The sequence below is a fragment of the Lates calcarifer genome, unplaced genomic scaffold (genome assembly GCF_001640805.2).
Source record: "Lates calcarifer isolate ASB-BC8 unplaced genomic scaffold, TLL_Latcal_v3 _unitig_1364_quiver_856, whole genome shotgun sequence".
NCBI lineage: Eukaryota > Metazoa > Chordata > Actinopteri > Centropomidae > Lates > Lates calcarifer.
This window is the reverse complement of record NW_026115471.1, coordinates 38098-50597: the sequence shown is the minus strand read 5'-3', so window position 1 is coordinate 50597 and position 12500 is coordinate 38098. Positions and strand designations below refer to the sequence as shown.

The 12500-nt window shown below is 40.2% G+C and overlaps 1 protein-coding gene across 1 annotated transcript; it reads right to left on the bottom strand.

The window, feature by feature from the left end:
* Nucleotides 1-5387: 5387 nt before the first annotated feature.
* Nucleotides 5388-7913, bottom strand: LOC108888435 (heat shock 70 kDa protein 12A-like). Its single transcript, XM_018684425.2, has 4 exons — nt 7610-7913; nt 7234-7458; nt 6986-7157; nt 5388-6681 (listed from the first exon to the last, which is right to left on the bottom strand). Exons 1-4 carry the CDS (start codon nt 7889-7891, stop codon nt 5483-5485), a joined length of 1878 nt encoding a protein of 625 aa, XP_018539941.1. The 5' UTR covers nt 7892-7913; the 3' UTR covers nt 5388-5482.
* Between the last annotated feature and the right edge of the window lie 4587 nt (nt 7914-12500).

Below are 12500 nucleotides of genomic sequence, written 5' to 3'. Positions count from 1 at the left end.
CCAAACAGACAAACATGCCGTCCATGTCGCAGCCGGGGGGGATGTTCCAGTTCAGGAGGAGGGGCTGGGGGGGGGCTCATAAATCTGAGATGAGTCTGCTGGCCTCCTGTGCAGGCTGGTGAATATGGAGGAGAGCTGATGGATGGATGGATGGATGATGGAACAGGACTCTGGGGACGGAGGTTTAGCCATATGGCCCTTCAGCCCAGCCTGGACAGCAGAGTGGACAGGGGCCAGTCGCTGAGGTCACTTCCTGCGGCCTCATGTGGGACCCGCAGACTGCTGATCTCAGGTCAGCAGAGAGTTCGACCTCTCCATCCTCCAACGACGAGTCTGACCCTCCGTCAATCTGCCGGACAGCTGACACTAGACCTGACTCAGGGATTATTCTGTTTGTGCAGAGCTCCTCTGGTGTCACAAGTTTGACACGTTTTGAGGATAAAAATATAAAAGTAAATGAAATTAAGATCCAGTGTTTAAATCACATTATTAACAGAAAGGTTTACAGGTTGTTCATTAAAAAATTTAAAGTCAGTTTCTTCTCTCAGTCGTACATTCGCCTCCTCTGATGGACTCACTGTGACCGGTCAAGTTTAAATCTGACCTTTGTGTAAAAATATCACTTTGCTAACTGTACATGTCATATTCAAATATCAGGACTCATAAGACAAACACTGTTTCTTTATTTCTGTGTCTTCAGTTTGAATCAGCAGCTGGTGAGGGTGATGATGGCCGATGGAGGAGGACGGAGCTGATGGTGTCTGAGTTTACACGACACATGAAGCAGGAGGAAACACAGGAAAGTAAAAGTTCATTGTTAAGTGAAGTGAGTGGAGCAGCAGGAGGAGATTTTGACGCCATGTTTGATTTGAGACCACATTACCGTACACGAGTAATTATACTGGGAGCCGTTTATAAGAATCTGATTGGTGACACAGTCACAGTTTTCAACCAATAAGTCGTTGGTGAGAAGTGAAATGAATATAAATTATTCAGAATGTCGATGTTAAATCTTCTGCGATCAAATGATGGAAGAACGTTCCAGAATGCAAAGATGGACTTTTCAGAGCTCACATTTCAACTTGAATTTCACTTTACATGACGCTTCATTTGTTTTCACGTGTTTCAGCTGCTTTCATCTCTGGTTTAACAACAGGTGTGATCAGACACCTGAAACCGTGAGCTCTGCTTCCTACAGTCGTCTGTTCACTATCAGAGGGTCGAGTGTTAACAGCAGCAGCAGCTCCTCTTCTTCCCCCAGAATAAACCAGAACGAGTCGATGATTTCCATCAAAAAGAAAAAAGGAGTGGATGTGTGACCCAGCCTCAAACTGTCGCTCTGCAATAATGAAGTGTTGGACAGAGAGTCTGACACTCAGGGGGCTCAGAGAGGGCTTTGATTAAGTCCTCCGAGCTTCATTAAAAACCATGAAAGCTCATTTTAGAGACAGACCCCCCCTCCTCCCCTCCTCTCTCCCTCCTCCCCATCTCTCCCCCACCAAACCACTCATCACTTTCTGTCTCTTTTCTCTGTTTGTGCGAACACATCAGGCCAGCTGTGGGTTTCTCAGAAAGACCCTGATCTTTTCAAACCAGCTGTGAACAACGACACAAAGACCTGAATCCATCAGAGTCAGACAGGTGGTTTCAGTTGAGATCTGACTGAACCCTCAGGTTGTCTTGACCCTGACTGGACTCGGTCTCGTGGATGTTTTGTGCTCGTTGGACTCGTTCGTTCTCGTAACTCGTCCTGGTCTCGTGGGAGTTTTGACTTGTCTGACCTTTTTGACCTGGACTTGTCTTCTGGACGTTTTAGCTCAGACTCGTCGAATACCACTGAAGTGGTCTTGCTGGAGATTTTTCTGCAGTGGAACTAAGAGACCCAGACCAGGACTGGACTGTCCACATACTTCCATCCAGGTGTGAATCAGGTCGTCAGGACAGAAACAGTCTGACTGCAGCTCCCTGTGAAAACATCACTCACCCAGCTCCTGGTTAATAAACTGTCTCCCCCTCGTCTCTCTCTGATGACGGGGGAGGAGGGTGAGGAGAAGGGGTGGGGGGTGATTTTCAGTCCTCGGGATCAAAGCCAAAGTTAATTTGCCACTTTGAGAAATCAGAAAATGAAAAAGAGGAAAAAGGGTTTTTTTTTTTTCATTTCTGGATGAAATTAAAAAAGAGCTCAGAGAGGAGTTTGTGTTAATGCTGACGGACAGCGCCTGGTGACATCATCACCGACAGCTGTGACATCATCACTGACATCACTGACCCCCCCACACAAACTGTATTTACAGACCGCCCCTTTATTTGTTTGTTTGCTTGCTCACATTTAACGCCATAGAAAAACTGTAAACTACATTTCAAAGAACACACCACAGCTGATCTGAAAGTATATTAGAATTATATAATGATAAATATATAATTATCTTAGAGAACTGAGAATAAATAAATAAGGTAAAAGATTAATGAGCGCGTGAACATCCGTCAGGTATTTTTCAGACCGAAACATCTTTAGATTCAGATTCTCCACCAGTAGCAGAGCGTTAAATCATCTACGGTGGCTGATAAGGTCAGATCCTGGAGGTCCTGACTTCCTGTCTCTACCAGCTCCTCACAGGAAGAACAAATGGTCCAGGTCTCTACATGTGCAGGAGCTTCACTGCCTCCTCTCTTGTCTCCTTCAGCAGAGGAGACACTGGAGCTTCCTTTACCAAAGGAGAGAATGACGTCCCATGATTCCTTGCAGCAGCAGCAGATCCACAAACATGTAGAAACAACAGAGCTCCTGTTTTCCTGATTGGCTGAGCTCCAGATTTCTTCTGTCAGATCCAGTCAGGAGTCGTCACGATAAACGGTTCATTTAATCACAACTGAATATTATACGAAGAGATGTGGTTTCACTAAATCATGAATTTAATGGCTCATGTTTCTCTATATTATCCCTCATGTTAGTCCTGTTTGTTAGTGTTGTTGTTTCCTGTCAGTAACTGATGGTTAAACCTGACTGAACTGGAGCTACAGCAGTTTGTCTCTGTACAGGTCTTCATCTTGTAGAGTTGGTTTAAAATAAAAAGTCTTTTTCCTGAGTCCAGTTCTCCTTCACCTCAGTGTTTTCCATCGAGGTCGAGGAGAAGTGTTTAGAAAAGGAGATTTATTTCACTATTCGACTGCAGCCCATTGAAGCTTCCTGCTGATTCAGGTCTGCACATTAACAAAGATCGTTTAGTTTCTCTGTCACTGTGAAACAAACATGTCACATGTCTTGTTGATCTACAGCCTGAACCAGTGTTTTAATGGACAGGAAGGTTTCTGGATGAACACTGGCAGGACCCCGGTCTGACAGCTGAAACTGCTCCACAGCTCCCCCTACAGGCCTGGATAACCTCAGCTGTGTTCACCAGCTGATCTAAACACAAACAAAACTAACACGGTTCTGAATCCATGTGAATCGTTGAGTTTTATTTTCAGTCAGTTCGTTGAATGGTTTCACTCTCTGCTGCTGTTACTCACTGTGGGTTTGTGTTAGTGGTACATGTGTTGTCTGAGGTGGCCTCTGTGCTCAGGACTGTGTTTGACTTAAACCACATGAAACAGATCATTCAGAGATAAAGCAGCAATAGATGAGCAGTAAAGAAGAGATAGATGGAGACTTTACTGAGCTGTCAGTGGTGTGGTTCAGAGAGACCAGTTCGATCGATCCGTACAGTTTGAGACGATTCAAACCAGAATCCACAGTCGTGTTTTACTTGTTGAGGAGCAACAAGCTGTGAAGCCTCATGGTTAAAATAACTGTGGTCAGTCTCAGTGATGACTCTGAACCATCCACTGGTTCTGTCTGTTTTGTGTTACTGTGTTGTAACGTCAACCTGCTGTTCAGAAACTGACTGCACATCTGTTTGGTTTCCAGATGTTGAAGTCACCTTGTCACCAGCTGATGTCGGTTTGGATCAATCAGGAGATCAGGTAATTTTTTACAGTGTAAACAGAGTCAACCTTACAGAGTCAAACAGCTGAAACATAAAGACAGAACTGTGAATGTGACTGATGAAGGTCGTTCACTCTGTTTTCACTTTTCTGTCTCTGTGGTTTAAAACAAGCGGCTGGTGTTTCCACGGTGCTGCTCTGCCCCCTGCTGGACACTCTGCAACACTACAGGTACAAACACCACACACCTGGAAACACACTGATCACCTGATCACTGATCAGGATGGAGATCTATCACATTGCTTCTCTGTAAATTAAACATCAGACCTGCTGCTGATCAAACGTCTGTACAATTACAGTTAATGAGCACATGGAGAAACATGAATGAAGGTTTTAGAAATAAAAACAACAAATATTCATTTTTATTATTTAAAACAAACAGTTCAGTTCGTCATTATTGTGAGACTAAAGGTCCATTAGAAAAACACAGACGACCAACAAACTACAAAAAAAAGAGAAATAAAGAAAAACATTGGCACAAAAACCTTCAGTTTAAATCCTGAGACAACTGAATAAAAACTTTTTCTGTGTTTGAGTTTATCACATCATTTGTTCAGAAGAGATTTTTCATCAATGAAATTGATGAAATGAGAATATTTGTGGAGTTTTTTTCAGTGGTCTTTGGAAAAACAGGAAAAAATCCTCCTGAGTTTGTGAACCTGTGTCAGACATTTTCACTGTTTCTCATTCAGGTTCTTCTAAACATTGTTAATGATAAATCATAAAAACCTCAGTGGAGCACATGAAAAATCTGTATCAGAAAGAGTCATTTTCTTAGATTTAAAACAAACGTCAGAATGAATCTAAAATATACTGAGAGACTGAGGATATGTTTTACTTAAAATGATCAAATGTGATGAATCTGTACAAAGAAACGATAGAAAAAGATCTCAAGATAAAGAATCATGATGAAGTGAATTATCCTATTTTCATTTTATATACAGGAAGTTTTAGGCACTAATACAACAAACTGGTGAATAATTTCATATTTCAGTTCAAACTCTAAAAGACCAAATATATTTATATATATATATTTTTTTAAATCTAAGAGTCAGTAGAACAGAGCTCAATATTTTCAAGCCTGATATTTTTACCCTGCCTCTTGTGTCAGCTGGGATAGACTCCAGCCCCCCCGACCGAAAAGTGGTATAGATAATGTATGGATGGAATTTCACTCTATGTGGATCTGTATTTACTGAAGGTGTAGTGTCCTGCAGCTGCCACTAGGTGTCACCACAAAACCAGATTTAACTCAGAGGAAGTCACCTCAGCTGCACAACGTAAAAAATAACACTAACAGTTTGTCAGGCCTCAGAAATGTAAATGATCAGCATTAAAAGTAAAAACTGAAATTGTACTGACAATGAAACTCCTCTCTTATTTCAATTAAGGGAGTCCAGATCATTAAATGTGTTTAAAACAGGTGATCATCACGATTCTTCCATTTTAGTCAGTTCCAGTGAATCTAACACTGTATGATTCAACTTCTGCCTGTTACTCACCACTGTCTACGATTCCTGATGGATCTACTTGTTTTGAAATCAAGCTTTATTGATGTAGTTGACCTGGAATCCATGGTGATAGCAGTCACTGTCATTTCTGTGGAACTAAACCTGATTTCCAGTTTGATCTGACGACTCATGCCACGTGTAGTGTCGGGCATGCCAATGACGAATGAGCCAATTTCATCCACTCCATGCTCATCCACATAGATGGGATTTTTTTTGTCTGTTTTAAAAAATCTAAACTCCATACACCTCTGATCTTCTTCTGCTGGAAAAAAGATGTACTCTCTGGATTTGTCCCAACACACAGCCTCATCAATCTCCACTAGTTTCATAAAAACATCCTTACACCTCTCTTCATCTGTGCTTGTGTATTTCTTGTCTGCCTTATGCCTGGACTCATCAAACCTCTCAGTGGTATTAACCCCGTAGGTAAAGGCACTTTTCTGAGATGCCGCCACCTCTGTTTTCTTCCAGTTACTGAAGCAGGCAGTTTCATCACCCCCCTCTCCATTTTTAGTCATGGGTTTCTTGTCTGCCTTATGTTTGGACCTTGGACAGATATCAGTCCTATTAGTAAAGGCACTTCTCCAAGATGCCACCACCTCTGGGTTTCTTCCAATCATCACAGCTCCTTTCAATACTGCTTCTTGAGGCCTAAATGGACACAGAACTTTACACTGACGACCAAACTGACTGATGATATGTTGACGCAGAATTTTGCTTTCAGCGTACCCCCCCACTAACAGGATGAACTCAACACTCAAGTCTTTGTTCAAGATTTCTCTGAGACTCTTGGTGATGCCGTTCAGAGACTCAATGAAGAAAGACTTCATTTTCTCTTTGGAGATTTTGATTGATATGTCATTCCAGGATGCACCTTCCACAGTTTCAAAGAACTTTTCTATTTCCTGTCTTCTCTGAGCTATTGTTCCCAGGTTAAATGGGCAGATGATCTGAACATCTTCATCTTCTTGTTTGAGAACTGCAAAATCATACATCATTTTCTGAACCTCACTGGGATAGTTACTTTCATACTCATCCCAGACACCATGACAGAAGATTTCTCTGAGGAACTCTTTGAATTTCTTGTCCACAGTTTGTCCACCCAGATCATTTCCAGAGGCCTTGTGCAGCTCCTTCAGGGCTCCTCCATCCAGAACCTCATGGACAGTTATGTCAATAGTTTCATCTGCAAAACAAAGGAAGTGATTAAATCTGAGTCATGACAGAATCTGTACAAACAATAGTGTGACAGACCTAGAATCTGTCACTGATGGCAACTAATTAATATTCTTATTAAATGTTTGGAGTCAGTGGATGTCTGAGGCCCAGCTAAGAATGTTGTCAATCGGTCTTGATTCATGGTTTGATGGATAAACAATGTTTTAAGTAATGAATAAATGAATAAAGTCTAAGTAGACTATAGATAAACCACTACAACTTGGTTTTGAAGATTACATGTGAATAATTTTCAACAATACCACATACAGTACCTCCACAGTCGACAACAATGTATTGTGTTCCTGGAGAGTGCTCCAGTGAGTCTCCTCCATGGTTCTGTGTTATAAAACCTTCAGCTGGGAGCTTCTTATACCAGACTGAAGCTGCCTCTGGTTCCAGTGCAATGACCAACTTGTCCTCTGTTCCTTTGGTCACAATACCAGCCTGGAAGTAAAAGGAAAATTAATCAGTTCTTTGAACGTGTCATAACGTCAGTGCTCTCTACAGAAATTGTGGTTACCTGAGTTGCAGCTTCTCTCATGAACTGTTTAGCTGAAGGATCCCAGATCGCAGGTACAGTCAGCACCCAGGTGAAGTCAGATGCAATAAACCTCCTCCCCTCTGTGTTTGCTGCGATGGTTTCTAGTGCGTCTTCCTTCAGGTATCGTAAAGCTTCAGTGAAAACCTTCAAGGCCTTCATTGACTTTCCATTTGCAGCTTTAATCATCACATCTCTGTTGAGTGTCTGCCAATTGACGTTAGTTTTAATTTTTACATGTAACCTAGATATTTTAACAGCTTATGTTTATTGCAGGTAAACTGGTGAATGTATCACAGTGACCATCAAACTCTGAGCCACTGAGGAGCCAAACTGCCCACCCCACATTTTCACTTACTGTGCCATAAAGGGCCATCTTGAAGGCTTCAAAGAAGAGTTTTCTTGCTTCTCCTCCACACATGTTGGTGTATGTGGTTTTGGCTTCATAACCAAACTTGAGAAATTCTTCTTCTTCACTGAACAGAATGCAGGTTGGAGTTTTTGGGGTGTCCAGTCCGAGCTCTTTTCCCCAGCGCTTCAAAAAAGGATCAATTTGTTCCTCTTTGGGTGTCAAACTAAAGGCATATCCACTGTAAGCAGTGCCAAAGTCTATCGCTATGATGAATGAGTCACCCATCATAAAAACAGGTGAAACTAGTCGAGGTGAGGAAAAGAATCAAAGTGCTGAGACGCAGCAGCTGCAGTGTTTTTATTCTCTGCAGGAGGCGGAGCTCAGTGAGGACACCTCCACCTCCACCTCCTCAGTCTGTGTCACATTAATACTGGTGTCAGACTGAGTGAAAGCAAAACAACATGAGTCAATATAAAGGCAGCCACAGGTAAATATATCAAATATATAAATTAATGCCATCAAATTTAACCAGATTTAAATCTTCAGTATTTAATACACACACTTTATTAAAAAGGAACAAGAATGAAATTAAAGCTGTTAAATGTTTGTGAAGTTTCTTTATCTGCATTCCCTCAGTGAGATCTGATGAATCATCAAGTGAAAAGGACGAGTCGAGGAAAACATGGTTTAATTTATTAACATTTTGGATTCATACATTACAGTTTGAAGTGTTTCCACAAACAGACCGACTTTGTTCTGAAACAAAAGGTCAATTTTTTATTGTTGAGTCAAACCTGCAGCATTTTGTGTTTGAAGACAGAGTTTAAGAAAGTTTGGTCAAATTCTTAAAGAACTGATAGACACATGATTCATACTCATGTGGTTTAATAAGACTTAACTGAACATGAGATACAACCTTTGTGTTTGTCCTCTATGGTAATGTAATGTGTCTGTAACTGTAAAGTTAAAAAGGTTTGTTACCTTGTCACTGACACAGGAGGCAGATGTTGATGTTCAGATAAACCAGAAAATACCTACTATACAAGGGATTTCTACCATGATCCTGAAATACTGAATATAGAAACTGTTCCAGTCTGTTTCTCTACTGAAACATTCAAGGATTCAAGGAGCTTTATTGTCATTCCAACACATGTGAACATGAGGTGAAAGGAAATAGGATACTCTGGTCCCGGTGCAAGCCAATTACAGAATAAATAACTAACTAAGTATAAAATAGAATATGCAGTATAAAATAGAATATGCAGTATAAAATAGAATATGCAATATAAGCTAAGAAGTAATACATATAGAAAATTCACAGTATAAACATCAGTTCACCTTTTCTGTTCTAAATTTCATAAACACAGACATATAAACTGGTGGTGCCTGTCATGTCGACAACAGGAACATCAACAGAGGCACAGGCTGGTTTGTAAAAAGATTATTTTCAACAGGTTTAATCCAGGGGATTCAGCACTTTATATTAGAGACAGGAATTTTACTTTTAAAAATGTCTAATTCTGGCATTTTTGTTTAATTTAAGGTTGAACAGTGCAGTCAGTAAAACAAAGTAAAATCAAAGATCATCTGAAATCAAAACAAGTAAATGTAGAGGAGGTCAAGGCTCATATTCAGGAACAGTACTGTCTGATTAAATGAATTTACTCAGCAGTGAACCTACTCTGCTGTTAAACTAGAGCTACTGCGTATTATTAGGTATTAGACTGAAAACTGGATCATTAAAGCTTCTGCAGCTTTTCTCTAAGAAACATTTTGTTCCAGGTTGAAGAGTTGAGACGATCAGTGATACAGAGTCTTCAGCTGGCTGTTTACCACAGCAGGACAGATGTTAAGGTTTGTTTGTTAAACATCACACACAGATACACTGTAAATTCAGGAAGCAAATGGACCAGCACTATACTGTGAGGTCCAGCCACATCATGCAGTTTAACAGTACCAGCTGTGGGCACATTTAACCTGTGTTTATTGCAGGGACTTAAACAGAAAACCTTTGCTGAGGATCAGTGAACTGAACAGTTTCTCTCATACATACTCCTGTCCCTCAACATGAAGCTCAGGACCTCCACTATATGATGGAGTAGTTCATGCTTGAATGTTTCTGGTTGGGTTGTTTGATGGCTTTAAACAGTCCTCTTATGGATCTGAGCTCTTTCTGTCATGTAGAGGAGGCAGAGTCATCAGTGAAGCTCTGAATCTGTTAGAGACTTTGGCTGCTTTCCAAAACTACTCCCTCTGGTTTGACAGAGCAGGTTATTCTCATGATACAAATGAGGATGTGAGGGTTGTATGTTTACTGTATGAACGCCTCCCTTCAATCCAAACTGTTGTTGTGGCCAAAATAAATGATCACAACATGTACGTACAAGTTTCAAACAGTTTTTGATTGTGATATTAGCAAGTTTGACTAAGGTTTGTATTTTTTCCCTCCATGTTGAAAACATAGTTAATGTTGTTGTTAGTTGTTCTGTTCTTTTCTAGCTTCTTTATCACAGGCTGAAATGTCACATCTGATGGTTCCATCTCTAAAAGGTACTGCACAGACAACTGAACCAACAGGTTTAACCTGCCAAACAAATCAGCAGCAATCTGTGCAGTCAGCAGCTGCTGTGTCTTCTCCCTCACCTGAAAGTTTAAGGAGTGAAAACATCTGATTGACTTGTCTCTGAAGGCTTTAACAGTAATTAAAGTACTAGGAGAAGGTGGAGTTTCTTTTTATTATATGACAATCATTACACCAAACAGAGCTGTAGTCAGGACCACTTTAGACAAGTCCAATAAAAGTTCAAGTCTTAAACATTCAAGATCAACACTTAGTGCCCCTTCATCAGTCTTCATTCTACTGTTCATTGTTATTGATTCATTTAATTCAGGCTTTTTCACAAAAAAGCCTCATATGACAAACTGTCTTTTATTAATGTTGCTCTAACTGCAAAAACCTTTTTACTGATGTTGTTGTAGTTTCCTGCAGCTGCCACTGGATGTCTCCACTGAGTCATATTTCACTGACCGCTCATTTAACCAAAGAGGAAGAGGAGGTCATCTCGTCGTAGAGTGCCACCTAAAGACTTGTTTGTTCACAGACTTTTCTTCTTAATCACAGATTTTAATCCAGGATCCATTGATCATGTTCAGTATGTTCATCAGCAGCTGTAGTGATCAGACAGTGTTGAGGGAATCAAACCTAAAACTGCTTTAAAAGCTTTTAGAAAGTTTTCTTTTTCTGCTTTATTGGTTTTTTTCCAACTTCTGCAAAATTCCTTTTTGTTCTACTCTGTCCTCCTCTCATGTTTACTCTGTAAAGAACCTGTTGGGATTTGTTGCCTTGAACCTTGGAGAAACTTGTTTCTACTGTTTTCTAATGTTTCATAGTAAAGTAAAGACTGAGAAAGTCTTCAGTAGAACGAGCAGCACTGTTCTGATTTTTCTGTTTTCTTCTCAGAAATAAACATCTGGACTCATCTGAGGTGAGATGGTCTGTACAGATCCAGGTTCAGGTCCAGTTTCATCAGGGACCAGCAGAGGACTCTACCTGATCCCCATTTACACTGAGGATACTTCAGACCCAGTCTGACTCAGGTCCAGGTGAGTGACCCCTCTATGGTTCAGAAAGTCAAACACAAATAAATAATGATAACACAGATGTCTGTCGTTCTGATCTTTGATAAGATGTAGATATGATGTACTGAGTCAGCTCTGATCAAAAAGATTCTGTCACACAAATTGATCTCATATGGTCTAACACAATATTGTGTTATTTAAGCCCCTTGGGGAGTACAGAAAAAATCTCAGAGAGACATTGCAGGGTTACAAGAAGAGTTATATCTTGTCATTTTTTAAATAAATCTTTGTTGCACCTCGGTATACCTTCCCGCCGTCTTAGTGATGCTTGTTACATTAAAATGCCAAAGGTAATTACTAATGTTGGATAAAACCAGATCACCAGCTCTAGGTGGCCACTAGGTGTCACCACAGAACCATGTTTTCACTGACCAGAGTACAAGAGTGGTTCATATACTGTATAAAAGTGTGTGACACTGTGCCACTAGACACTGAATATAGCACTAGTGTATTGGACACAGGACAGGTGAAGAACCATAGGTCTGAGAAACAAGAGTGTTAAAAAGACAAACACAAACTGAGATATTAGTTAAAAAATACAAGAAGTAATTATTATCTTCATGTTCAGATCCTATGGATCAAATGAGGTGACAAACAAAACCACTGAGCAACCCTGATGTTGTGTCACAAACACTTAAACACTTAGCACAACACTGGGTTCTGTGGTTATTTGCCAGCTTTCTCACTGTAACATCACATAATTACATGTAATAATGAGAGAAAGTCAGTCCCCCCAGACAGTGTTACACTGAATGATGTCCATTCTGGGACAGAATCTTTTTGATCAGAGCTGACTCAGAATATCTACAGACTCAGTTGCATTTACTTTTCTGTTTTATTCAGTCTTTGTGAAACATGCACCTAAAGAACACAGTCCAAACTTTGTTCCTGTTACTATTCCCTATTCCATGATTCAGCAGGGGTAAAACCTAATGTTATTTCATTAGGCACAGAAATCTGCTCATTTGGACATGTTAAATGCACCGTCACCTTAACTGTCACACCCAGTTAAATCTGTTTTCTCCTACAGAATACATATGTTTAACGTTATTCCACTTCCAACTAAAAGCCCACTTTGGTTTAAAATACATCTGCAAACAAGTGCTACTATCTTCTAATCATTGATTTTCAAGGTACAGTGGACAAGGTTGATTGATCATTTTACAATACAGGGTTGTGTAATGAAATGCTAGTTGCTTCATGCTACTCATAAAATAACAATATAAATTAATATAATGTTTAACTTTATTTATCTTTA

Bases quoted from the DNA above. Each gene is read 5' to 3' on its own strand.
- LOC108888435 (XM_018684425.2), bottom strand. From the start codon at position 7,891: ATGATGGGTGACTCATTCATCATAGCGATAGACTTTGGCACTGCTTAC. The intron at 7,158-7,233 runs GTAACCACAATT...TTTTACTTCCAG, and splicing joins TGAGAGAAGCTGCAACTCAG to GCTGGTATTGTGACCAAAGG. The intron at 6,682-6,985 runs GTACTGTATGTG...TTTGTTTTGCAG, and splicing joins CATTGTTGTCGACTGTGGAG to ATGAAACTATTGACATAACT.